The sequence below is a fragment of the Halichoerus grypus genome, chromosome 4 (genome assembly GCF_964656455.1).
Source record: "Halichoerus grypus chromosome 4, mHalGry1.hap1.1, whole genome shotgun sequence".
Classification (NCBI taxonomy): Eukaryota; Metazoa; Chordata; class Mammalia; order Carnivora; family Phocidae; genus Halichoerus; species Halichoerus grypus.
Genome location: NC_135715.1, coordinates 108,207,266 through 108,231,524, shown reverse-complemented (window position 1 = coordinate 108,231,524; position 24,259 = coordinate 108,207,266). Strand labels below are relative to the sequence as shown.

The following is a 24,259-nucleotide window of genomic DNA, read 5'->3' as shown; positions in this document are numbered from 1 at the left end:
AGCTCATAGTGCTGGCATTCATCTGTATTGTTTAAACCAGTAAATGGCACAGAGTGTTTAAGGTATCTTTCCTTTGCTTTTCAATCATCCTGTTCCTTAGTTTTATTCTTTTCTTATAGTTTCCCTTACATCCATTTCAAGCTTCAAAATATCAAATATGAAACATTTTTCAACCTTAGTTCTTAGGCAAGAGTTATGGATAAGGAAAAAATAAGCCATCAACTACTAAGATTTCTGAGTTTTAACTCTTTACCCATTTCTGAATGGCTAACTAAAATTTTAGGTTTTTGAGTGATCATATTTAAAAACTCAAGTGGTCATACAAACAACTTTTTTTTTTTTTTAATTCCACTGATTCATGTTCATGCCTCAGATGGTTTGGGAAAGTTTTTAAACTATAACTGTACTATGTGGAAAAATAAAAACAAAACAAGGCAAAAACAGTAAAAAAAAAAAAAATCCTCAACACATGTTTAAAATGGTTCGAGGAACCCTTTTAAAGAGAGAAATCCGCTGCAAAACACACTACCAATCCCTTGCTCTATGATTCCCTGCCTAGGGACATCTTTGCATTCACTTTCCCTTCTTATGCAAGGGGTAATGACTTTGGGGATTGTTTTGGGTTTTGTTTCTGCTGAGTCACTATATTTTGCATCTTTGTCCCCAGGTGCTACTCAGCATAAAAGTTAAAAGAGCAATTCAGAAAGCTTCGCATTTGTGTGTTGAGCAGAGGAAACCATTTCCCTAAGAGAAGCTCAGTTACTTAGCTTGTCCTTCCTTGCCGGGAAGGAAGCTTCCAGGGAGGGAAGGTATCGAAGCTGCTTTGCCGAGAGAAGCATCCCAGCGCTGTAGCTGATAATTCCGAGCTGGCTCTTAAATGCGGAGCTTCCTAGGCGCCTGGCTGGCTCAGCCCAATGCAGAAGTCTCCCCCTTCTCTAAAGACCCAAATCCCTACAGAACCAGCTTTGGAGTTACTTTCCCTTCAAGGAGACGGAAATAATTGTGATTTGTGGTGCTCTCAGTTCGCGGTGGTATTTTCCTGTTGTGTTAAATGCCTCTTACTAAGTAATAGATGTGATTTATGTGGACGACGAAGGGGTGTGTGGTGGATTCGGTGATTAATCAGTGAATTCCCATCCGCTGGCATCTCTCACTGCCCCTCTTTGCGTGATGTAAGATCAGACGTACCCTGCATTGAAAAGTCAAGACACACGAGCGGCTCGCTGGCGCTCACACACTCTCTCTCTCCCACACGCACGCATCCGTACACCTTCCACATCCTGCTCCAGGCAGGAGAAGGCAGACTGGCTGGGCTCATTGAGCTGAAGAATTTCCAGTGACATTTGTAAATGACGCTGCTCGATTCGGGGCTCCGAGCCTCCGCCGCCGCCGCCGCCGCCGCCGCCGGGCCGAGGGCGCCGCGGAGCAGTCTCCAGCGCAGGCTTCCTTACCGAGCGACCACAATGTCCGAGTTTCTCCTCGCCTTACTCACTCTCTCGGGATTATTGCCTATCGCCAAGGTGCTGACCGTGGGAGCCGACAGAGGTAAGGAAATAACTCCATCCTGGCTTCCCCTTTCTTCCTCGGCTTTCCTGCTGGGCCATGCCTGTAGATAAGTGAGTGTGAAACTTAAGTCCTTGCGGCCCCGCTCCCCGGGACTGGTTGGCCACAGTGCTCTGGCCTCGTGGGGGTGAGAGGTGCGGTGGGCGATTTCTGAACCAGGTGCCAGAGTCCGCGGCTTCCTCCCACCCCCAGCTTTTCTCTTTGGCCATTTACCGGTCCTGATTTTGTCCCCCACTGGGACCGTTTGGACTTGACTGCGCGCTTCTGCCCGCGCAACCCAAGCGCTGCAGATGTTGGGATCAGAATTCGCTTTTCCAAGACTTCCTCGGCGCTTACTCTTCATAGCTTTGAGCTTTTGCAGGCTCAGGCTTCTCCGCGTTGGGTGTGCTCCCTTAACTTAGCTCTTGGTTAACTTCCCTACTTGCTGCACCCAGGGTGTGTGGAGGGGGGAAAGCGCCGACTCAGGCCCCTTTCGATTCTATAGTCCCTTCCTGAGGCAGACTCAAGCAAGATTCCTGTCATCAGCCAAGAGGCTTAGGCTTTCAAGGCGCTTCTGGGCTCAGGCACCTGCTTGAACTTGACTTTCTTGATTCTGAAGGTCTGTGGCACAGCTCATGGTACCAGACGATGTTTACCCACCACTGTGTTATGGGGAGCAGAGGAGAGAGGAGGTGGGAATGATAATAAACCTAGATTGTGTAAACTTTTGATCTGGAAACCCAGGAATCCCTGTGCAAGTTTGACAATCTTTGACAACAGTTGCACGGATGAAAAAAAGGCAGGGGTGGGGGGGAAGGTAGATGAATATTTGGGCCCTTGGCATTGGAATGGTTAACTCCCTAGAGTAAAATCAGGAGTATCATAGATCTAGGTTTCATATATATATATATATATATATATATATATATATATATATGATATTTTGGTTTGCTGCTGTTGTCAATGATATTTAATTAGAAAAAAAAAGAGAAATAACAAAGATAGAAAGGATCCTGGATCCCGATGTCAAGTAAATAGGGAAAATGTTGCACTGGGAGATTTAGTGACTGTGTTCATATGAAGCGAATTATGAATTGACTAAAAATTATTGCTTCATTATAGGAAAGAACAGGAGAATGAATTGTAGTGTTTCTATTCAACCTGCTGTTGGCAACCAGATTATGGTCTTTATAATGTGCTCACACATTTCCTTTACCAGTGGTGAGACTAATATTAGTTCCTTTAGAAAATTTGACATTAACTGAGTGATAATCTTTTAAAGGTATCATTGCCACCTAACCACATAGCTTCTAAACTTGTCTTAACTTGCCTTGAAGTTGGTGTGGAATAGTTGAAAACTATACTGATAAAATGGGAGCACATAGCTCTAACTTGAAATGATGATGTCTTTGATCTGGAACAATCAGCTCTCAACCTTCCTTAGGAAGAATCTTTGAAGTTGGACCAGAGCAGATGAACAGAATGAAGCTTTTCAGCCCTGTGAGCTAGCAGAATATAATGGCACTGCAGACTCCTGCTCTTGGGCTTTTTCTGATTGAGTCCCCAATCTCTGCAAATTTGATCTCATCTAGAGCTAAGTCCTCAGTGATTTTGGATGTGTTTATGAGGGAGGGAGTTGTTACCGCAATGATTAGAATGGATACCTGAAGAGAATTGTATAGATCATAAAAAGTTAAACATGAAGACCCCGATTTTCTCCTGAGATAGAAAACTAAGTATCTTAAAAGATAAAAATTTGGTGCAAATTTAATTGTTACATGAGGACAGGGACAGCTAAGATATAAACAGGGCATATGGAAAAGGATTGTTACTTTTTCCTAGAACTGAAATAGTGTCATATATCACCATGTCAGCATAAAAAGTACTATTATAAGACAGCACAAGTAAAAATAGTTGTAGACCAACACTTTGCCACTATCATATATATTTAACACAACTTTCCTAACAGAAAGGAGCTAAAATTGTCACAGCTATCTGTCAAAAGTAAAAAGGGTGGGTCCCACTTGGAAAAAGTGGAAAAAAAGAGAAAATCTTGTTTAAAGTTAAAAAAGAAAGTGCTGCTGCATTATGACAAACTTTCCTCAGTGAAGTGCTGAAACAGACGATACGGGAATATAAACTCAAGAAAGAGGTTAATGAGATGTAGCTTTCTGCACAGGCTTATGTCAATTGTCCTTGAAGAATAAAACAGGCATGTGAATTACACAGGTGTGTTTTGTAGTGCAGGAGACAGCTTCGTGCCAGAAAATGAAAAATCACTTTCAGGTTCTCCAAATATATATTGGGTAATGGGTGACTTCTTAAACTGTGTGAACTAGATAGAATTGGTTGTATTACCTTCTACTTGTGTTGCTCCTTGTTTTGTAAGTTTATGAGTATAAACTCAAACATTTTTTTTAAAAAACAAGAGTACTTTAAGGTATTTCCTTGTGTTTGATCTACACACATCCACTTGTCCTTCTAATTCCACATTGTTTATTTTCTTGGTTTATATTGATTTTGATACAGAGTTAAGCTAATGTACGTGTCAGTTCTTATTAGATTTCATCACATCTAAAGAAGGAAACATCTTTGTAACTCTTAACAGCAAAACGTGAAGGATAGATCATATTCACTTAGGATCAACCAATATGTCATATAACAATGTCATATCATATCAAAGTATTGCTTGATAGGGATTAAGACTTAAAAGGAAGTGTATTTTAAATTGTCAAATTTTTTGAAAATAAAGGGGATTGAGAAATCTAAAGCTAGTCTTTTTTAAATTCCTGAGTCTGATAAGATGGGGAAACATATTTTCAAACAATTAAAGTTCATGCTGTTATAATCATTTAAATGTATATGTCTATAGAGCCATCTAAAAATGGCAATCATGTGTATGTCAAAATTTTAATCTTCCTTCCCTTAAAGAAGAATGAACTGCCATCCATATTTCTTTGTATTCCACAAATATACAAGTTTTGTTTTGAAGAAGTCTCTGTAATCTTTGAGATTTCTTCTTCTTTCTCTCTTTTCTCAAGCTTAAATTGAAACTGGTAGGAATGGAAGGAGACAATGGGAAAACAAAGAACAATTTCAATATGTTAAAACAAGAGAAAGAATGTGAATTGCAGTGAACAGAGTAAGTGAGGGAAAGAAAAATGGGGAAAAAACCAAATGATAAATTTAGGAAAAGACTAAATCCAAATTAGTATTTCCTAAAGAAGAGATTAAAGTATCTTTAGACAAAATAATAATTTTTAAAATAATTATTTTCTTCTCATTTCATAATAAATATCGTATGAAAATGTTTGCAGTATAAAAAATAATTTAAAGAAACTTCCATCAATGTGAGGTTAGATATAATTAAACCTCTAAGAATTGGGAGATACATGCAAATTTGCAGAAAACTCAAATGTTAAGAATGCGAGAATGATTAAGATGGAAGTGATTTTTTTTTTTTTTTTTAACTGGAAGTGAAGGAAGTCTATCTTCTTAGAGTGGGGGATGAGTGATATGGTGAATATATTCTTAAGTATGATATGACACTTTCTAAATACTACTTGTCATTTATGGTGGAGACGTGCAGAAATTTTTAGTTTGCAAGTGTATTGGATCCAGGACATTGATTTCTTACTATTTGCCTTGTCATTTTTTTTTCAGAGCCTTGGGTATACCATAAAGATAGGCTCCATTTAAAGTTACCTGGATTGAATATGATTTGGTCATCTACAATAATTGCAATGGTTGAGGGTCTCTGTATCTTCCCTCCATTCTATATATTACTATGATCAATTTGTTTTCATGATTCTACTATTAATTCTTACATCTTACATGAAATGTGCACTCCCCTTTCTTCAATTCCTTCCTAGTAATAGGGATTTTGTATAGTAAAAAGTACCAACCAGATGTATTGAAAGATTTCTCTATCTTCTGTAGCTGTCTGTCAAAACAATTCTTGTACAGAGGAAATACTTGTCTTCATTTTAGATAGGTGCATTCAAAGAGAGTAGAATTAATGCTAAAAGTTAAACATGATTGTACCAACATGATGTTATTAAACTAATTTAGCAGCGAGTGCAACCCACTTACTATATACATAATATAGATCATATTAAATAATATATATTTAAAATCTTCTTTAAGATTATATATACATATCTTATTTAAAATGGCTGCCTTGGCACAAACATCCTTTAAAAACACTGCTCTAGCTTAAAAATTAGAGAGAGAATTTTTATATGAAACTTTCATTTTTCCAAATTCCAGAAAATGTATGTCTGTCTTTGTGATATTGCCTCCTTGAAAAACAAAAATATGAAATTGAAAAACTTCAACAATTATTTTTCAACTCCCAAGACCCAACATGCAATATTCTAATGATGAATTTCTAATGTAACAAATATTTTGTTGTAACAAAATATGACAGTGGAGGATATAAATGTTACAATGAATTTGCTTTTGAAATACCTGTAATTACGATGCCCTCCATGCTTATAATTTGAAACAATGCTTTTAGCAGCTGGAATGCTAAACAAAACTAAAGTGAAAGGTTGAGTACTCCTATAATGAGTTAACCAGAATACATACTGGACCAAACTTCTATCAGGAAATAGTCATGTTTACTCTAGGCAGTTCAAAAACTACCTAGAAGAAGAAATCAGGGTCCCCATATTTAATCTAAGAATAATGACAAAAACCACCTTGATGCACAGAGAGTGCAAATAACAAGGTGTTTTTGTTGTTTGTTTTTTTTGGTGGGGAATGGAGGACAAAACTAATCAAACAGAAAAGTACTGGGATACTTTTTAATCCTTTTTTTTTTTAATTTCCATGTGGATTGTTATTCTCCAAATATAACCTATATAAAAACCCATTAACTAGATGCATAGGGATGAAATTGCCACATACCAATCACAAATCTAAGGGTCTACAGGCCTTGGGGGACATTTTCCAGTTGTTTTAGTTAGGACGGAGATCTTTAGAGCTTGTTAGTTCCTTGGGGGGAAAAATGTTCTATTATTTAAATATTAAACTATGAACATATCTCTAAAAATTAGAGTTTTAAAAAATTACTTTTGGACTAATCCACGTGTGGCAATGAGTGTATCTACCTCACGTGCTTTTGAAAAGTATTGTGCTTGCCATAATATTTAATCACTGTTCTCACTATTTTGTGCTCTCTCATTTTAATAAAATGTCAACCTCTCCAAGTACATCTGAACCCTCTATGTTATAGAAAGGGGAATGAAAGCTTCAGAAAATTTTGCAACACATCAGAACAAGTAAGCTTTGACCTCCAAAATTTATATATATATTTTTCTATTAGGAGTTTTTCTGCTATAAGCTGCCTTCACAATTTTAGATCTATATTTTCTCCTCATAAATGATTTGGTGGCCTCCCATTTCCCCCCTGGCATAACTACAAGGCCAAGTTAGAAAATATGTATTATTTATTGCTCTGTTCTGAATTCAGTGATACCAAAATATAGTTTCCGTCTCTCTCTCCATCCTATTGATTGAGGCTATCTCCATACAAACCCAATTATTTTGACTGAGCTTCCTGACTAAACTAATTGATGAAACTGACTAGTAACTAAATGGGAATCAAAGTTTTAGATAGTAGCCAGTCAGATCTGGTAAAACAATAGAACTGATCTTGCTTTAAAAGCCTAAAGTTGAATTTTGTGGCAAAAAATAATAACGATGTATTTCCCTAAAAGACTTATGCATGACAGTTACCTTCTATACTTTGTAGAGTAAGTAATATGTACCTTTGCCATTATTCCTGTCATAACAGAGAAATTTAATATATTTTTGTAGTAATATATATTTTTATCATGGTTAGCATAAGAATCTAAAATACTATTAGAATACAAATAAGTATATGCTCTGAATTCATTCATAGTCAGATAATTACTTTATTGAAAGTAATTAGAAATTTATTATTTTTCTTTATAGGCTTTATTAACTGAATTTATTTTTCTCATTTTGTAAAATATTTTTAAAAATTAAAATATATTCCTAAATGTTATTTCAAAGTTAAGACTTTCTCTCAACATAGGATATATAGTAGAAATCATTGCAGTGATAAAATAGACAACAGGATTTAGTGTGTTTATAAATGTGACTATAATAACTTTCTCATGCAATCACATTAACTTAATTTCAGTCTGCAATTAGATGTCCGATTATGGTTAAAAAATGCAATGGTATAGTTAAATAAATGGGCCCATTCATTTGCTGTTGATTTCCCAGTAGGTCAGGTTCTTATAAGTATCACCAGTGCAAAAGGCTAATGCTTAAGTTGGTAATGATTTTGTTACTTATATTGTTCAATAATTATGCCCTCATATTTGTTGAATGATATATTTGGGGTTTCTCAAATATTCCAAAATAGTTGTAAATATGCAACACTTGTCAAAGGTGTCTTTTACCTGTAGAAACAATGAAAAGTAATTCGATTAATATATTCTTACTGTACAGTCATCTGTTTAGTCTTATTTTTCTCAGATATAATCATGTACGTATGAAAGTTTCCACTAATACATGACTAATATTATAACTATATCCTTTATAGAAAACGAGTTGAGAAAGTACCTTTTTATATGAGATTTCTTCTAACTTTATTAAGTAAGAGAAAAAAGAAGAAAAAATACTTGAAGAAGATAGAGCGCGTTGCCTTGCTAAGATGCCGGCGTTACATTTTATCTCACAGTGCATTCTTATTAACAGTCAGACATCCCTTCCTGAGATGCATGCACCTCATTGTCCTGGCTGGCTTAGCCTTCAGACCAAAGACAGGTATTGTTGAAACACGACCTCATTTTATTCGAAAGAATACGTTTCTTCTTTAGGTAAGATCAAGGTAGCACAGATCATCTCTTGTTTTATTCTTACCATCAATAGGACGTTCCTTCCTAACTTTTCCACATTGCATTGACAACCTTCAAGACTTCCAAGACAGCTTAACTTTAGAAATATGAATACATAATTCCTTAAGAATTTTTCTACCACTGAGTTTTTCTTTAATGACAATTTGTCATCGTAGCCCTTTCTTCTTAAAATGAGAAAAGATAGCTAAAAATGGGGGTGGGGGAGAAGAGGAGAAGTAAAACTTAGTTGTGGTTGCTTGCTTTGAGTGTTCCAAGGGTATTTTAAGATATTTGTGAGAAAGAAAAACTGTAGGTATAAGGCTGATAACAGAAATGGGTTTAGAATGGTCTGTTTTCCTTAGAAATTAGGATCTATAAGGAAAGGAAGGACAAAGATGCTGAAATAGTGCATTGACATTAAGGATTTATTGAAACTTCTATCCACACAGACCAAGTAACTGAGGCAATTAGGAACCTCAGACTTATGCTAAAATATGCATTCTAGAAATTTAAAAAAGATTTGGTTTTTAGATTATCTAAGACCTTGTGTGCATTTTCTAAAGCTTTTAATGGTATATTTTATTGGTATGAAAATGTTAAAATAGCAAGTATGCTTTATTAAAATATTCCACTTTACTCAACTCTATTAAATTTTAAGGCATTTTCTCATCATTAAGCTCTTGAAAGTACAGTGATAACGATGCCAACTCATGGGTGAGATTTTTGCCTCTTCAGGTAAAAATATTATGATCGTGCCTACTGGGCATTTGTATTTCTCAGATTGTTTTTAAAAAATAACTAAGATTTATAGATAGAGTTACTAACTCAGAATTCAGGCTCTTTGGCTGAGTCCTTGTATTGTTATTTTAACAAAAAGGCTAGCAGTTCACCAGCACCATGTTGATGGCGCATAATGTTAGTGCATACAAATCTTCCTTGGGAGAAAATATGTTGATTTAATCCAACATTGGCTAACATTAAGAATAAGTGGAATTTATAATTTAAACATTTTGCATCTGTCCATCTTTAGATACAGTTCTTTCCCCTACTAGGATGTTTTCTTCCTATTTGCGCTTGTTAAGGATATTGTCAACTATTTTGAAATTAATCCTCGTAGTGTAAGAACCAAAATCTTAGCACCTTTTCCATTCTTCTTGCTTGCTCTCATTGCTGGGAGAACATAAGGTTATAAAGAGCATGAGGGTTTTCTCTTATGTGTATTTTAATCTGGGTGCCTGTGAAAACACCGCCAGACTTTTCCAGAAAACCACTCCAACCAATTCCATAAAAGAGACAAAGTGGTCTCCCTTACACCTTTCATGAGAGCAAGGAAAATAATGTATGTGAAAACATTATATCCTGTATTTCACTATAAAACCAGAAATCCCTTACATGTTCAGGATGCTTTAATTTTTTTCAGTTTTTTTCCCTACTGAATCCATATGATTCCCAATCCATGTGGTTGGTGGTCATTCACTTACATATCAACTCTTCAACAAAGTAGAGCAAATATGTGCCGGGTACTGTTCTAGAAGTTAGGAGTGAGGCAAGTGAGCACGTTAGACAATGTAACTGGTTTGATTTAGCTTACATTTTAGTGCAGGAGGAAACAGTCAGCAAATAAACAAATAATATTTTGTTCTAAGAAGAAATAAAAAGTAATGTAATGCAATCGAGATAAGTAATTGGTGGTTGTAATCATAGAAGGCCTTTTGAGAAGGATGGCCTTTTTGCTGATACAAGAGAATGAGAGGGAACAAGTATGTGTAGTTCGGAAGGAGAAGCTTTCCATGCACACCCTTGAGAGGGAGTCAAGAATTTGGTATTTTAGAGAGAGAAAGAAAATCTGTGTGTTTGAAGTGAACTGTGCGTGTTTGGGAAAGAGGACAAGTAGGAAAAGGCATATTTATGGTAAAGCCATTAACAGATCACAAAGGACAGTGCAGATCAAGGTGAGGCATTTGGATTTTGTTATTATTACAACAGGCAGCAATTGGATGTTTAATCAGAGGTGACGTGACACAACTTAATTTTTAAGAGCTCATGCTTGTTGCTGCTGAATGAAGGAGGATAAGAGGGCTACAGTAATCCAGTTAAAGGGTTGTCAGAATTGTCCTAGAGAGAGATGTTGGTGGCTTAAATGAGGAGATGGCAGTGTAGATGAGGACCAGGTAGAGAAGCAACTCATATCTTTAATTTAGGAAGATTTTCTATAACACTGAATGCAGCACCAGTCAATATAATGAGAGGATAAGGCTATATCCTTAAATACAGCCTCAAACTATTATCTTTGAAAGTAAAGGTTAACAGTGAGGGCTATTTAAAAATGAATGCATTCCTTTTTCCAGCACCTTTTATTGATTTGCATGAAACATGTTTCTCAGTGTAAAGCATGTGATGGCCACATGTGAACCCTGCAATATTGCTTGCCTTATTACCTTTTCCCTTATATTTCAGAATTTCTAATACCATCTTCCCTATTACTCCATGTTTTCCCATACCATGTCTGTAGAATGGAATTAGTAGAGTCGGACTCATAGTATTCTTTGGGGCTTTAGTTAAAATAATGCACTTAGTGATAGTCTAAGCATTAGTAAAAATGGCAGTAATTATTTTTCTTTTATTTCTGCTAATCTAAATGAATATAACAGCGGAAGGAATAGGCATTGGCCTGTGTGATGAAGATTCATTTGTGCATTTTTTTCCCCTTGAAATCCTCAGAGTTTTCAAGGAAGAACTCATTTTCATTGTCCCCAAATTCTTGACATGACTGAGAAGAATTTGTGCTGATAGTCGAGTTCCCACTAATGAATATTTGATTAAAGGGAAGAAGTTGTTAAGAATGCTGCTATTGGCTATATTCATTACCCTGCCTGGAACTTCCAAGAAAACTGTAGAAAGGAAGGGGGTAGTGACAGTAAATGGTGGAAAATCTACTGGGTAAGCATTTATGACCTAGTGGGTATTCCTCTTTGTCAGTCAGGGCCCTTGGATTATTCTGTACCCAGACATTCACTGAATAACTGTTACAGTAACTGCTATGTACCATTCAGTGTGATTTATAGACTAGGGAAAGAAACAAGTAAACAAGGAGAACCAGGAGAAGCAATGAAACACTAGTTTAACAATTGTGCAAGTTTGGATTTTCAGGAAAAGATTGCTTATGGCGACAAAACAAACTCATTTGGGTCTATTGAGTTCTTGTTGGAGCTAGAAAGGAAAAAGAGTTGAGAGAAAGGAGAGAGAAAGGTATTATAAAGCTGATGGTAAAGGAAAAAATATCAGAGCCCAGAAGGTCTGTGAGAATGAAGAAAGGAATACAGTGTTTGAAGAAATACTGTTAGTATGAAGCTGAGTGAGTTACTCTACACCCTAAGTTATTTAAAAATTGTTTCAGGATTTGATCCCATTGATTTTTTTTATTGTTCCTTTCCTTTTGCTCTCTTTCCTGTTATCTACCTTGAGAAAAAGTCAGAAATTGGTTTTAAAACTTCATATTCAAATCTGCATTCCAAAGTGCAAATTTAGCCCCCCAAATATTCCCACTCAGTTTCTTTTTCAGTTATACAGGTCATCTAGTGCCAAGAAAGCAACTGGGAGTAATCAACCTTTTTGACACTATTTACCTTATGTTACTAGCAGCAGCATTGTGGAGGAAATACTTCACTTCATTCAGAGAAATTACCTTGAAAAAGCTACATGATCATTACACAGAATGTTTAAAAAGACAACTTGCTTTCTAGTTTTTCAAACATGATACATCTTTTGATTAAAGAAGGGAAGACATATACTAAAGACATTAGGTTAAAATAAAGAGACCCAAAGCTCAGGCATTTTAAATTTTATAAATAAGGTATTGAAACAACAACAACAAGGCATTGAAACGAAGGATCTTAACCAATTTATTTGTTGTGTAAAGAGCTTACATGCAGGTTTAGCAGACATTTGCTAGATGCATGTGCAGAAATCAAATTTGTGTATAACTTTAAGTTCAGCCCATTTTTCATTCCTATTGTCAAAATCCCCTTTAATAATTTGGCTCCAAAATTTCAGTAGTAAAATCAGCATTTTGCCTAGAAATAAGTTAAATATGAAATAAACACCAAAATCTTATTAAATTTTTGAGTGACTGAACCAAATGAAATTTGAGGCTGAAAGATTTTGCATTAATATTTAATTTGGGACTCGCTGTAAATTTGTTTGCTGTGTACTTTAGCAGGGGGGGTGCCAAAAAGTTTGGAAATAAATTAATCTGAGTAATTGAAAACAGCAGGAAGGGGAAGGGTTACTTGTATATTTGTGAGTAGGAGGCATGATTTATGCTCCCTGACTAGAACTCTGCTCACATCACACAGAGGTCTGCTGAAGGGCTTTTTTTTCCTTTCATAAGGAAAGCACTATGGGAAAAAGTTCAAAATGAGTATAAGGGAGTTATTTATATTTTAGGTAAAGCAAAAAATAATTACTGACTGCACGCTCAGAATAAAAGGCATTGGGCAGGATATGTTGTGACCCCTTGGAACAGACTTAAACCTGCTATAAAGAGCCAAGGAAGATAAACAAAGCTTATTCAGATAGCAGTTAAGCTGGCGAGACACCTGAAAAATCTAGCAATAGCAAGGAAATCACTTAAGTCAAAAATAAACTTTCAGAGATTGAAGCTGCTTGAGTTCACCAGGATTTAGAGATGAATGCCAAAGAGGATTAGTAAAACTCTCTTCCGTGTGAAATGCAGCAGGATTGGCTCTATCGCCAAGTCCCAGACTCTCGCTTGAGAGTCACCCTGTGAGTGTGGAACTCAGTATACAATAGTAATATTTTCTTAAAAAGCAGGAAATCATATAAAGGAACCTGAAGCAGCAATCCTGCGCTCTTCCCTCCCTTCTGCCGGTGAGAGCAAATGATAGGCCACATTTCTTCTATAGTTACCTGGAGAGAAATAGATTGCCTATGGCTTCTGAGATCTTCACTCAGAGAAAAGGCTGCCTAGATCTCTTTGCTCATCATGGTAGGTAATGGCACTCAGACATATCTGACTCAACTTTATGAATTGAAGGGCAAGACACAGGGCAAGTGTTACAAACACAAATTCAGACAGCACCCAGGCTAGTCAGAAGGTGCCCCACGGGGAGACGTGTAAATTAGAGAACACCCACATTGTCCAAAGGAGCAGCTGATATGTGACTGGAGCAGATTGTGGCCTTGGGTGAATGTGAGCCAAGCGTTGCCAGACCTTTAAATAGTTTAAGAGTGGCCCAGAATCTGGATTATTATGCATAATGCCTTAAGTTTTAAATATTGCCCGTCAAGATAAAAAGCAACATACACACACACACACACACACACACACACAACACAAAGAAAATCATATTATAGGGGTCAAAAACACAAGTTGATGGATTGAACACCCAAGCTGACAGCCTGTCACCCATGTGGAGTCCTCCAGTTGCAGGCATCAGCATAGGGTTGGACTGGGTCGCAGCAGAAAGACATTTTACTAGGTGCATTGCAAACCAAAAGTGGCCCTAGAGAGCTGAGCATAATGCCTTGAAATTTGGAGTGCATAATTGTTATAGGTCATGGCTTTGGGAGGAAGGATATCAAAGATGAATTTCAACAGTGTCCTGCATCTGTGCCTTCAAAACTTCCTCTCTCCTTTGAGACATAAAGGCAGGATCGGGGGGAGAGAATGTGGATACAGAGAAAATTCTTAAAGACCCCACAGAAAATGAATGCTGTTAGACCCAACTGTGACTTGAAGCAGAAACATGACACTGAAAGTGATCAAAGAAACTAAGCTCTCTTAAAAATGGTGAGGACATGCTATGTGGATGATTTCAGTTAGCCTCAGCACTCCAGGGACCTCATGAAAAATATTCTAGATGGTAAGTAACAGCCATTTGGTGAAAACAGTGTTGCTGTGCCACACACATCATTATTGAAATGTGGAATGAGGGGCGCCCGGGTGGCTCAGTCAGGCGGTTAAGTGTCTGACTCTCGATTTAGGGTGGGGTCATGATCTCAGGGTGGTGAGTGAGCCCCAAGTGTGGGGCTCCATGTTGAGCATGGAACCTGCTTAAGATTCTCTCTCTCCCTTTCCCCCTCACCTTGCACTCTCTCTGTCTCTCCCCAAAAAAAAAAAATGTGGAATGAAAAAATGAAAAGAGTATAAGGGAGAAGAAAAATATAGTGAAGAAAAGATGGCTGAGGTATGATCCTAATGGGTAGACATATTCTTATGCTGAGACACAAATGGAATCCCATTTAGGTTTGTGTTTCATCTTCCCTTTCTTTGGGAAAGCTGTGACTTAATAAGAGCCAAGTGTGTACTCTATTTCCACGCATTGTCTTTAGATTTCATACCTGTGTTGACATAAGAATTAGTATATCCAAATTGACTATTTGAATCAGCTTTTTTTAAAAAAGAAAACTTTCTATTTTGAAAAAAATTTAGACTTGCAAAAAATGTATACAACAAATACAGCGAGTTGCCATATTCTCTTCACTTAGCTGCTCCTAATGTTAACATATTGTAGAACTATAATACAATTACTAAAACAAAAAGTTAACATTGGTACAATAAATATTAGTAACTCAACTATAGATTTTATATTTCACTAGTTTTTTTACTAATGAACTGCTTCTATCCCAACATCCAATCCAGGATTCAACACTGTATCAAGTTGCCGTATCTCCTTAGACCTCCAATTTGTGCCAATCTCTGTCTTTGCTTTACTTTCATGACTTGGGCTCCATCGAAAAATCCTGGCCAGTTATTTTGTAGAATGTCCCACAATTTGGTTTACCTGAGATTTTCTTATGGTTATGTATTTTTGACTAGAATGTCACATAAGAAATCTGCCCTCTTCATTGTATGGTATCAGGAGATGCATGTCAATATGCCTTATTACTGGTGATGTTAACCTTGATCACTTAGATGAGATGATGCCCTTCTAATTCTTTCTACTTTATTAATTGGAATTCTTCTGTAAGAAAAAGTTGTTCTTTCTTTCTCTTTCTTTCTTTCTTTCTTTCTTTCTTTCTTTCTTTCTTTCTTTCTTTCTTTCTTTCTCTTTCTTTCTTTCTTTCTCTCTTTCTCTCTCTCTTTCCCTCCCTCCCTTCCTTCTTTCCTTCCATCAATATAGACTCACAGGTATTTATTTTATTATTTGTGTTATAGTTTAATACTATCATTGTTTGTGTTCTTGCTTAAATTGTTCTACTTTTGGCCATTGGGAAGTCTTTCAGATTGGCTACTGTGGCCCTTTTGAGATACCCCCATCCTTTTTTGAGCATTTTTTTTTCTTTCTAACCCAACCAGATGATTCAAGCTCATCTTGATTTTCCCTGTTTTTGCCCTGGAATCAACTGCTACTCCAATATCATGGGATATTGGAACTTCAGACGCTTTTAGGTGGATGTGCTCTCTTCAGTGTCATAAGATTATCTTAAGGGTGGTAAACAATTGCAAGAATAATTCCTCTACTGATATGTTTTGATGTTCCAAAAGAAATCATTTTGCTGAGTTCTTTAATTTAATTTAATTTATTATTTTTTTATTTTAAAGATTTTATTTATTTCAGAGAGAGAGTGCATGTGAGAGAGAGCATGAACAGGGATGAGGGACAGAGGGAGAGGGAGAAGCAGACTCCCCACTGAGCAGGGAGCCTGATGCAGGGCTTGATCCCAGGACCCCAGGATCATGATCCAAGCTGCAGGCAGCTGCTTAATTAACTGAGCCACCCAGGCACCCCTCAGTTCCTCAGTTCTTTAGTTTTAATACAGTAATCCCTGTAGTGATTGATTGTTGACTAAAATTCCTAATTAGTGTGATTATGGGTGATGATGCTTTTTAAGGCATTCAAAATATCGCTGTCTCCAAAGTTTCTTAAAAAGCGCATACATTTTATAAAATCAATTAATATTTATTGATCTTTTCTCAGAAGACCTGTGTTAGGTACTTTTTTTTTAAAAGCATCTCTGCCCTCAGGAGTTGATGGTCTAATTCAGATAATTCATAAATCTTATGACTTATAATTCCAAGGTCATATAAGGGATGATAACAAAGGATTTGGTCAGACCTGGCAGGTGAGGCCATGGGCCTATAGTGATTTTGTATCTTGTCTTTTGGATGGACAGTGAATAGAAAAGCATACCCCAGAGATAGTGAATGGGTTTGATCTTTTGGACAAATCTTGACTGATCGGTAGTTATTCAGATTGCTGTATTGAGAGAGATTCTATAGTTGAGTCTGGGTTCTTTAGTAAAGGACACATTGATGAGTTGGTGATGTTTCCAGTGATCAAGTCAGAAGACATATAGGAGTGTTAGTATCTGGCTTACTTACCATTTCCGGTTTAGTTAGCATGATAGGAGCATAGTATGAGTCTCTTGTGATTAAAAAAGATAGCTCTTGCCCATGACTCATGGGTAAGATGAACCAATGAACCAAATTCCAGCTAATAAAATTCCAGCTAATGAAAAATAGCTTTGTATAAAAATAAGTGTCTAGAATCTTTTCAAAATGCCTAGGATCTCCACGTTTTCAATGTATGCAGTTTTTAATTTTCTTCCTTTATAGTGCCACCATGAACATCATATTGCTGGAGTTTGTTTGTTTGTTTTTAAGCCTTTCTGGTGGTTGATGAGGCCTTGTTCTTCCTAATCATTTCCAGTTTCTCCTAACTTTGAGCTGCAGTTTTTTTTTTTTTCCCCCTCACTGTAAGATCCTCCCCCATCTGCTAAAAGAGCCAAACACAACCTCACTCTCCAAAGAGTCTGATTCATCTTAGGTGCTTGGATACATCCAGTTTTAATGTATATTGTCTAAAAAAATATAGATGTGAGATTATTGATCCAACCATCAGTTTAGCTTCTGATAATAGCTCTAGGAAGGTAGTGAGAAACAGAACTAGTTGGAAAGCAATGCAACACCCATATTGAATTTTTAACAACTTAATACATTTTAGGAAATGATCCATCTGAAAGGCATTATGGCTTGCTGAGAAAAGCTGTACACTGGGAACCGGGAGAAGTGGGCTCAATTCCCAGCTCTGCAACTGACTCACTCTTTGTCCTTGGGCAAGTCACTTAGCCTCTCTCTGTGTCTACTTCCTGCCTGGTAAAATAAGGAGAATAATGCATAAAGACTCCCACCTCACCAAGATGTGTTGAAGCTGTATTCTGTAACCACTGAAGGATCTTTCTTCCTCCTGCTGGCTAATGGCAAACTTATTTTTATTAGCATCTAGTTTGATTGAATTTTGCAAAAAGAGCATGAAACTACCACTAACTTCAAAGAATCCTTTAATGCTTTAATATACACTGGAGTTCTATTGCAGTACATATTGCTTTGTGTTAACATATTCAATGCTAGGAGGAGGACTTGTAGATCCTGTATCTACAAAAATATCTGTTGCCTCAATCTACTTGAGTGTCAACTATGTAGTCTTGTCCTGAGCACTGCAGAGCCCACTAGAAGAATAGAAGATGAAATCCTGGAGAGAAGAGGTTTACATATAAGAAACAATGAGAGAATATGACCTAGCAGTATTTATTGAAAAATGCTATTGTTAAGGTTAGAGTTTAGACAATGAGGAAATCAATATAGGCTGAAAAATCACAGAACAATGTCTTGGAATACATTGAATAAATTCCTCTCATCCCATGACATCTTCCCTGATTCCTCCAGCAAAAATGATCATTTCCTTCATTTACCATCCTCTTTGTTTGATTTTGTTGGCTCATTTTACATTTCTCCAGTTTTCTCTAAATGTATTTTATAGTTTTTTAAATATCTTTTTTCTTTTTAAATACTAGGTAATCATAGATCATACTTTTTCTTTGTTATTTTGTCTCTTAATTCATTTGTATTGAACAGTACCCCATCACATTTTATTCATGATCTTTATCTTTTGAAATGATTATGCCAATTATAGAATATCTTGTATTCTGAATTTGTTTTATTTCCTCATTATTTTATTTATCTTGGTCCTGAATCACTAATGTTTTCTTTTTTTTTTTTAAGATTATTTATTTATTTATTTGATAGAGAGAGAGAGAGACAGACACAGAGAGAGCACAAGCAAGGAGAACAGCAGAGGGAGAGGGAAAAGCAGGCTCTTCTCTGAGCAGGGAGCCCGATGTGGGGCTCAGTCTCAGGAACTTGAGATCATGACCTGAGCTGAAGGCAGACGCTTAACGACTGAGCCACCCAGGGGCCCCTCACCAATGTTTTCTGTAAACTGGATATTAGATCTATAGGCTAGACTAGATTACGATTGAATATTTATGGACAGAATATTTCCTAGGTGATATTAGGTATGTGTATACATAGTAGAATTAACGATGCAAACACTAAGAGAAACAGATAGTGCTCCATAGCTTTGGCTTTGCTGAAATGCTCTGCAGTAATGCTGTGTACCGTTGTAGAAAAAAAGACTGCTCTTATTAGCTGTATTATCTTTGATAATTACATTATCTCTTCAAATCTCAGTTTCCTTATAGATGAAATGTGTGATATCTACCATAAAGTCTTGAGGTTTTGAGAAAATACCTATAAAGTGTCTTTTTATAGTAGGCACTCAATTAATGAAAGTTTATTAGTACTGGTAGTAGTAATAATGGTTGCTTTTGTAATGTATTCAGTCATATGGTCTTGTATGATGAATATGTTTAAGAATGGCATTCATTCTATGAACAGAATGCAATATTGTTCATCCCAGGATTCCCATTGTAACAGATGAATGTGTCCTGTCTGTTGGTTGGTTGGTTGGTTGGCTGTTTTAATATGCCCGCATATAGTATGATATAAACGGGAGACACCATTCTAGTAGTTTATAAATATTCTAATAAAGTTAAGACGTTATCCACAGGCAAAAGGCTATATTTCTCTAAAAACTCTCCAAATTCTTTGTCTCAAGATCATCTTGTGCTTTCTACCACTTTAATATAAGAAGAGAAAAATATATAAAAGATCCAGGAACCTACACTTGAGTTATTCCCAGTAATTTAAAAATGAAACAAAACAAAAACACAAAAACTAAAACAAACAAAACAAAACAAAAAACACATTAAGGTTGAGATTAAGAGATTAAGTTTTGAAGTCAGTCAGTTTGGATTCCAATCCAAGCTTTATCACTTATTAGCTGTGTCACATTGGCCAAGATACATAATCTCTTTGAAATTCTGTATGCTTATTTGCAAAAAAGCTCAAAGAGATGTAAGTATAGAATAGAGATATATAAACCACCAACTCACAATCACTGCTAGTTATTATTATATTTTATTACTATATATGTATTTACTGCCTACAGTTGGCAGTTAATATCTCTTAGAAGCCAGTGAAATTATAGTAGGAAGAGCAGAACTGTTGCAGAGTCTGCAAAAGGTTTAGGCAGAGGAATGGTAGGGAGGAATGACATCCACGTCTCACTCAGCTTACCAAGCTTTGTGCCCTAGTCTGGGGTTACATTGGACCAGAGGGGGTTACTTTTTCTAATTAGCATAAAGATGTCATGTAGGCTATTGCTGTCCAAGATGGGAACCTTCTAAACACAGGGAATTGAAGGTACAAAGTTAGTGAGGAGCAAGAGAATTGACCTAAAATATGTAGTTCTGTGGTTCACTATGGTTAATTCAAGAACTCTTGAACAGTAAGATGTGCAGAAAATGTTCTTTATAATTCAGTGGACCTAAGGTGGGCTTTTAAAAGTCATCTCTAGAAGAAGTCATGTAAAATCTAAATAGGGGCACCTGGGTGGTATAGTTGGTTAAGCATCAAACTCTTGGTTTTGGCTCAGGTCATAATCTCAGGGTCATGAGATCTAGCTCTGAGTTGGGCTCTGTGCTCAGCATGGAGTCTGCTTGGGTTTCATTCTCCCTCTCCCTCTGCCCCTCCTTCCCTCCGCCCCTCCTTCCCTCCTCAAATAAATAAATAAATCTTTTTTTTTTTTTTTTAGGATTTTATTTATTTATTTGACAGAAGAGAGAGAACACAAGTAGGCAGAGTGGCAGGCAGAGGGAGAGGGAGAAGCAGGCTCCCCACCGAGCAGGGAGCCTGACGTGGGGCTCAATCCCAAGACCCCAGGATCATGACCTGAGCCGAAGGCAGCCGCTTAACCGATTGAGCCACACAGGCGCCCCAATAAATAAATCTTTAAAAAAATAAAATCTCTATAATTGATGAACTACTTTATAATAGAAAAGAAACGTCAAAGAATAACTTTCGGTATATATTTTCATACTCTCTTCTGACATTAGTCTCTAAAAATATAATTTATTTTTTCTTCAATTAGCTTAAAATGACATTTTGATTACATGAAAACAGAGAGTTACTCCCACAACTTGCTAACTTACCGGTAGTGCTTCAAGTCATGACTTTGTGTTCATGTATTGAATGTCCTATGGGGATACGCTGCTATGTTGTATCTGAAATTAGAAAGAATAACTTATTGGTAATCTAGACTACTTCTCTGATTTTGGTGGTAATAATAAAATGGCACTTTTTTTTTTTGTTTTTATGGGTTAAAAACAAAAGTTTTCAAGTTTTTATTATTTATTTTTACCCATATAAGGCTTTTGCATTTGCCTTAAAAAATAAACAGGTGGGGGCAGGAGGAACATTTGTTGTTTCTTTTATTCTCCACAGGCATTACTATATTTATTAAAAATACTAATTTTTTTTCCATGAAGAATGATGTGATTGTATAATACCAAGTAAATGTTTAATGCCTCTAAGTGATAAATTTACATAAAGGGTAGTTTGCTTTCTCATCAGAGTGTGTGTGCTAAAGATTTTCTGTCAGAAAATCAGAATTAAGAGAAAATCAAGGCTTAGCTTTGTGTCTTTTAAGACGACATGTATCATTCTATACAGCTTTTGAAAACGACTGAACCAGATATCATTTTTGAATGTTAACACTGTACTCTGCTGATGCTATTATTTTCTCTTCAGGTAGGGGGACTATGAGGGATGCCTGATAGGCATGCTTTACTTCTCATTAGGAAGAGCTACTCTTTACGTAAAATAATCTGAAAATTTAAAAGTATGTTTTTTTCATTATTTTTGTCTTTTAAACCCAAAACTGCTAAAATTTTGCTTTCCGGCAAAGCAATAAAGACAAATAGTTCTAGGCAAAATATGTGCAATGTTAATCTTGGGTTTCCTTTACTAAAGAAACATAATTTGTTAGAGTAAGCCAATAGTTGAAGATTTTTTGTATCTGATCAGTTTATAGATACTACAAAAAATGTTTTTGAAAATAGAAGAAGATGCCCTCTTTAAATAAGCATTACTTATATGTTGCTACTATAAGCAATACAGAATTACTATAGAGACTATCCAAGTTATACTGTTTTAATCTTGCTGTTATATTTTCTACATGGCGGATTCAAGCCTTGCTCTAGTATTATAGAAATAGGAGAAAAAGACATTAGAACATTTCTAGGGTGTTAAAGTGAGTTAACATCGTAAGCACCAACTGTCAGCAAGCTTTGGGGAGCCAGCAGGGAACCATGTTTATCTCACATAATGGATGTGTGGTCACGGATCTCATTAAGCAATAACAATCTTTGGGAAATGGTTGTTTCCTCCCCAAGTCCACTCTAAATGTACTCTTTCCTAGTCCACTGAGGTTCATGCTGCTTATAAGGTCATCATGCTCTTTTTTTTTTTTTTTTTGAGGTATTTTATGTTTTGTAACAGAAGAATCCTATCACATAAAAATTGAGATATTTGTCTCTCAAAATCCATTGAAAAGGAAACCAGTGCTTGAGACTCACTAGGAAAGTTCTTGGGTAAGCATAGTTTCTGTGATAAATTGTTCTGAGGTAATGAATGAGACACCCACCACTTGACATGCTCAGTAGTTTTCACCTGGAGTCAGTTGGGGGAAATATGCAAATGATCTAACTCCAGTGACCTTGGCAAATAAATTCTACAAGCCAGTTTTAACCAAAATCTGTAACTGAAAATATAGTCACTAGATCTCTGGTCTGTGGAGCAATGTGGGTATCCATAGGGTGTTTTTGTCCCTTTAAAAAAGATTTAGTTCATCTTGTTAACCCATACAAAAATGCTAATGATTAATTAAAGGGGGTATTTGAAAAAGGAAAAAAAAATGTATATATCCCAACCACTTGGTCATCAATGAAAAAGTGTTGGATGTCCAAGTGTCCTCATTCAGCCTTGTCCGATTTTAGTACTTTAATACTTTAGTCCTTTAGAGTCTCATATAGCTTGTGTTTCAAATGAAAGCAGTTACAGGAAATGAGAACGATGGTGCCATGAAGTAATCATTAAGATGAGAAGGACTCTAAAAATGTGAATTCTACTTTCATTCATTGATGGATTTTTTTCTCCCAAGAGGAGCATAGTAGTCAGTGGCATATGCAGCCCATGCTTTAGTGAATTTGTTTTTCTTTTTAATTATTAAATATCTACTGATAAATTACTTGGAAATTACACTCCTAGTAGAGAATATGAAGAGACTGACCATATTCCTTTTGATTTTCCAGCTAACCTTAAATCTAGGATTGCTCTTTCACATGGAATTGAAGATGAATAATAACTTATTTGAGAAAAAATAATTTAAGATAATGATAGAGGCTCTAAAATCATAGGAAATATTCACTTCAGAAAACACATCTATTCTATATTTGTTTATAGAGAGTTCCCTGTAAATTAATTTTTATATTTGAGCCATCTTATGCATCTTAATATTTAAGAAGGGAAATATGTTTGACTTGCAGAAAAACAATATATTAGAAAACTCTTTGGAACCATTAAGATATATTTGTGGCCTTAAATTCTTGGGGTGTAATGCTTTTGTCTAAGAATTATAATAGTAGAATCAAGCAAAGTGCTTAGGAACATAATCTGTTTTTATTAAAATATATATCTTTATTGTTTATGCATTTTTACAAACCTTATTGAGTGGTATTATTTTTTTTAGCCCAGAAAATATTGTAAAATAACAGTAAATGTAAATACTTTAAAATATGTCAAAATTTCTTTCTTCTTTTTTCTTTCTTGCTCATCTTTGCACACAATTAATCAACTATGTGAATCAACTTAATCAGAAAAAGACATTTGTTTACATTTTAGACCTCTGTTTATTGTAATTAAGGCAATATTACAGTTTAAATATAAAGTTTTATATTAACTTTATAATATACTTTTTTATACTGACATGTATGTGTTCCATTAATTAACTATTTCAGCTAAATGAGAGTTAACATATATATGCAATCAAATTTTTTTTAAGATTTTATTTATTTATTTGACAGAGAGAGACACAGTGAGAGAGGGAACACAAGCAGGGGGATTGGGAGAGGGAGAAGCAAGCCTCCCACGGAGCAGGGAGCCCGACGTGGGGCTCGATCCCAGGACCCTGGGATCATGACCTGAGCCGAAGGCAGACGCTTAACGACTGAGCCACCCAGGCGCTCCTGCAATCAATTTTTAAAGAATGCAGTAAAACCTCTTAGTACATATCAGACATAATATAATTTTTACCTTGAAAATATTTTATTGCTGCTAGATTTTTCAAGGGCTTCTTTATTAAAACTAATTATTAAACTCTAGACTTTGTCTTAGCATGCTATGAAAAATGATCCAGGATTTGAAAATGAGATGCAGGGAGGTAAAAGGCTGCTCACACTGAGCAATGGCATATTCCAAGTGACAAAAAATAAAAGGTATTAAATTCTGGTATATTTTGTGTATTAATGGCATAAAATTACAATGGAATATAGAGTAGCCCTGAAGTCAAAGACTTTGCTTTGTATCCAGGCTCCAGCTTCTGCTGCTTCCTAACAGAGTAACCATGAACGAATCACAT

General features: G+C 36.0%; 1 protein-coding gene across 2 annotated transcripts in view; it reads left to right on the top strand.

Annotated features, from left to right (window-relative positions):
- The first annotated feature begins 384 nt into the window (after positions 1–384).
- LRP1B (LDL receptor related protein 1B) overlaps positions 385–24,259 on the top strand; it is a 1,832,840-nt gene continuing 1,808,965 nt past the window's right edge. For both annotated transcript variants that reach the window (XR_013447098.1, XM_078070743.1), the window contains exon 1: positions 385–1,545. Coding sequence is in view for 1 of the 2 variants with exons in the window: in XM_078070743.1 (XP_077926869.1) it covers positions 1,350–1,545 (196 nt within the window). In the remaining variant the exon portion in view is untranslated. The remainder of the gene's footprint in view (positions 1,546–24,259) is intronic.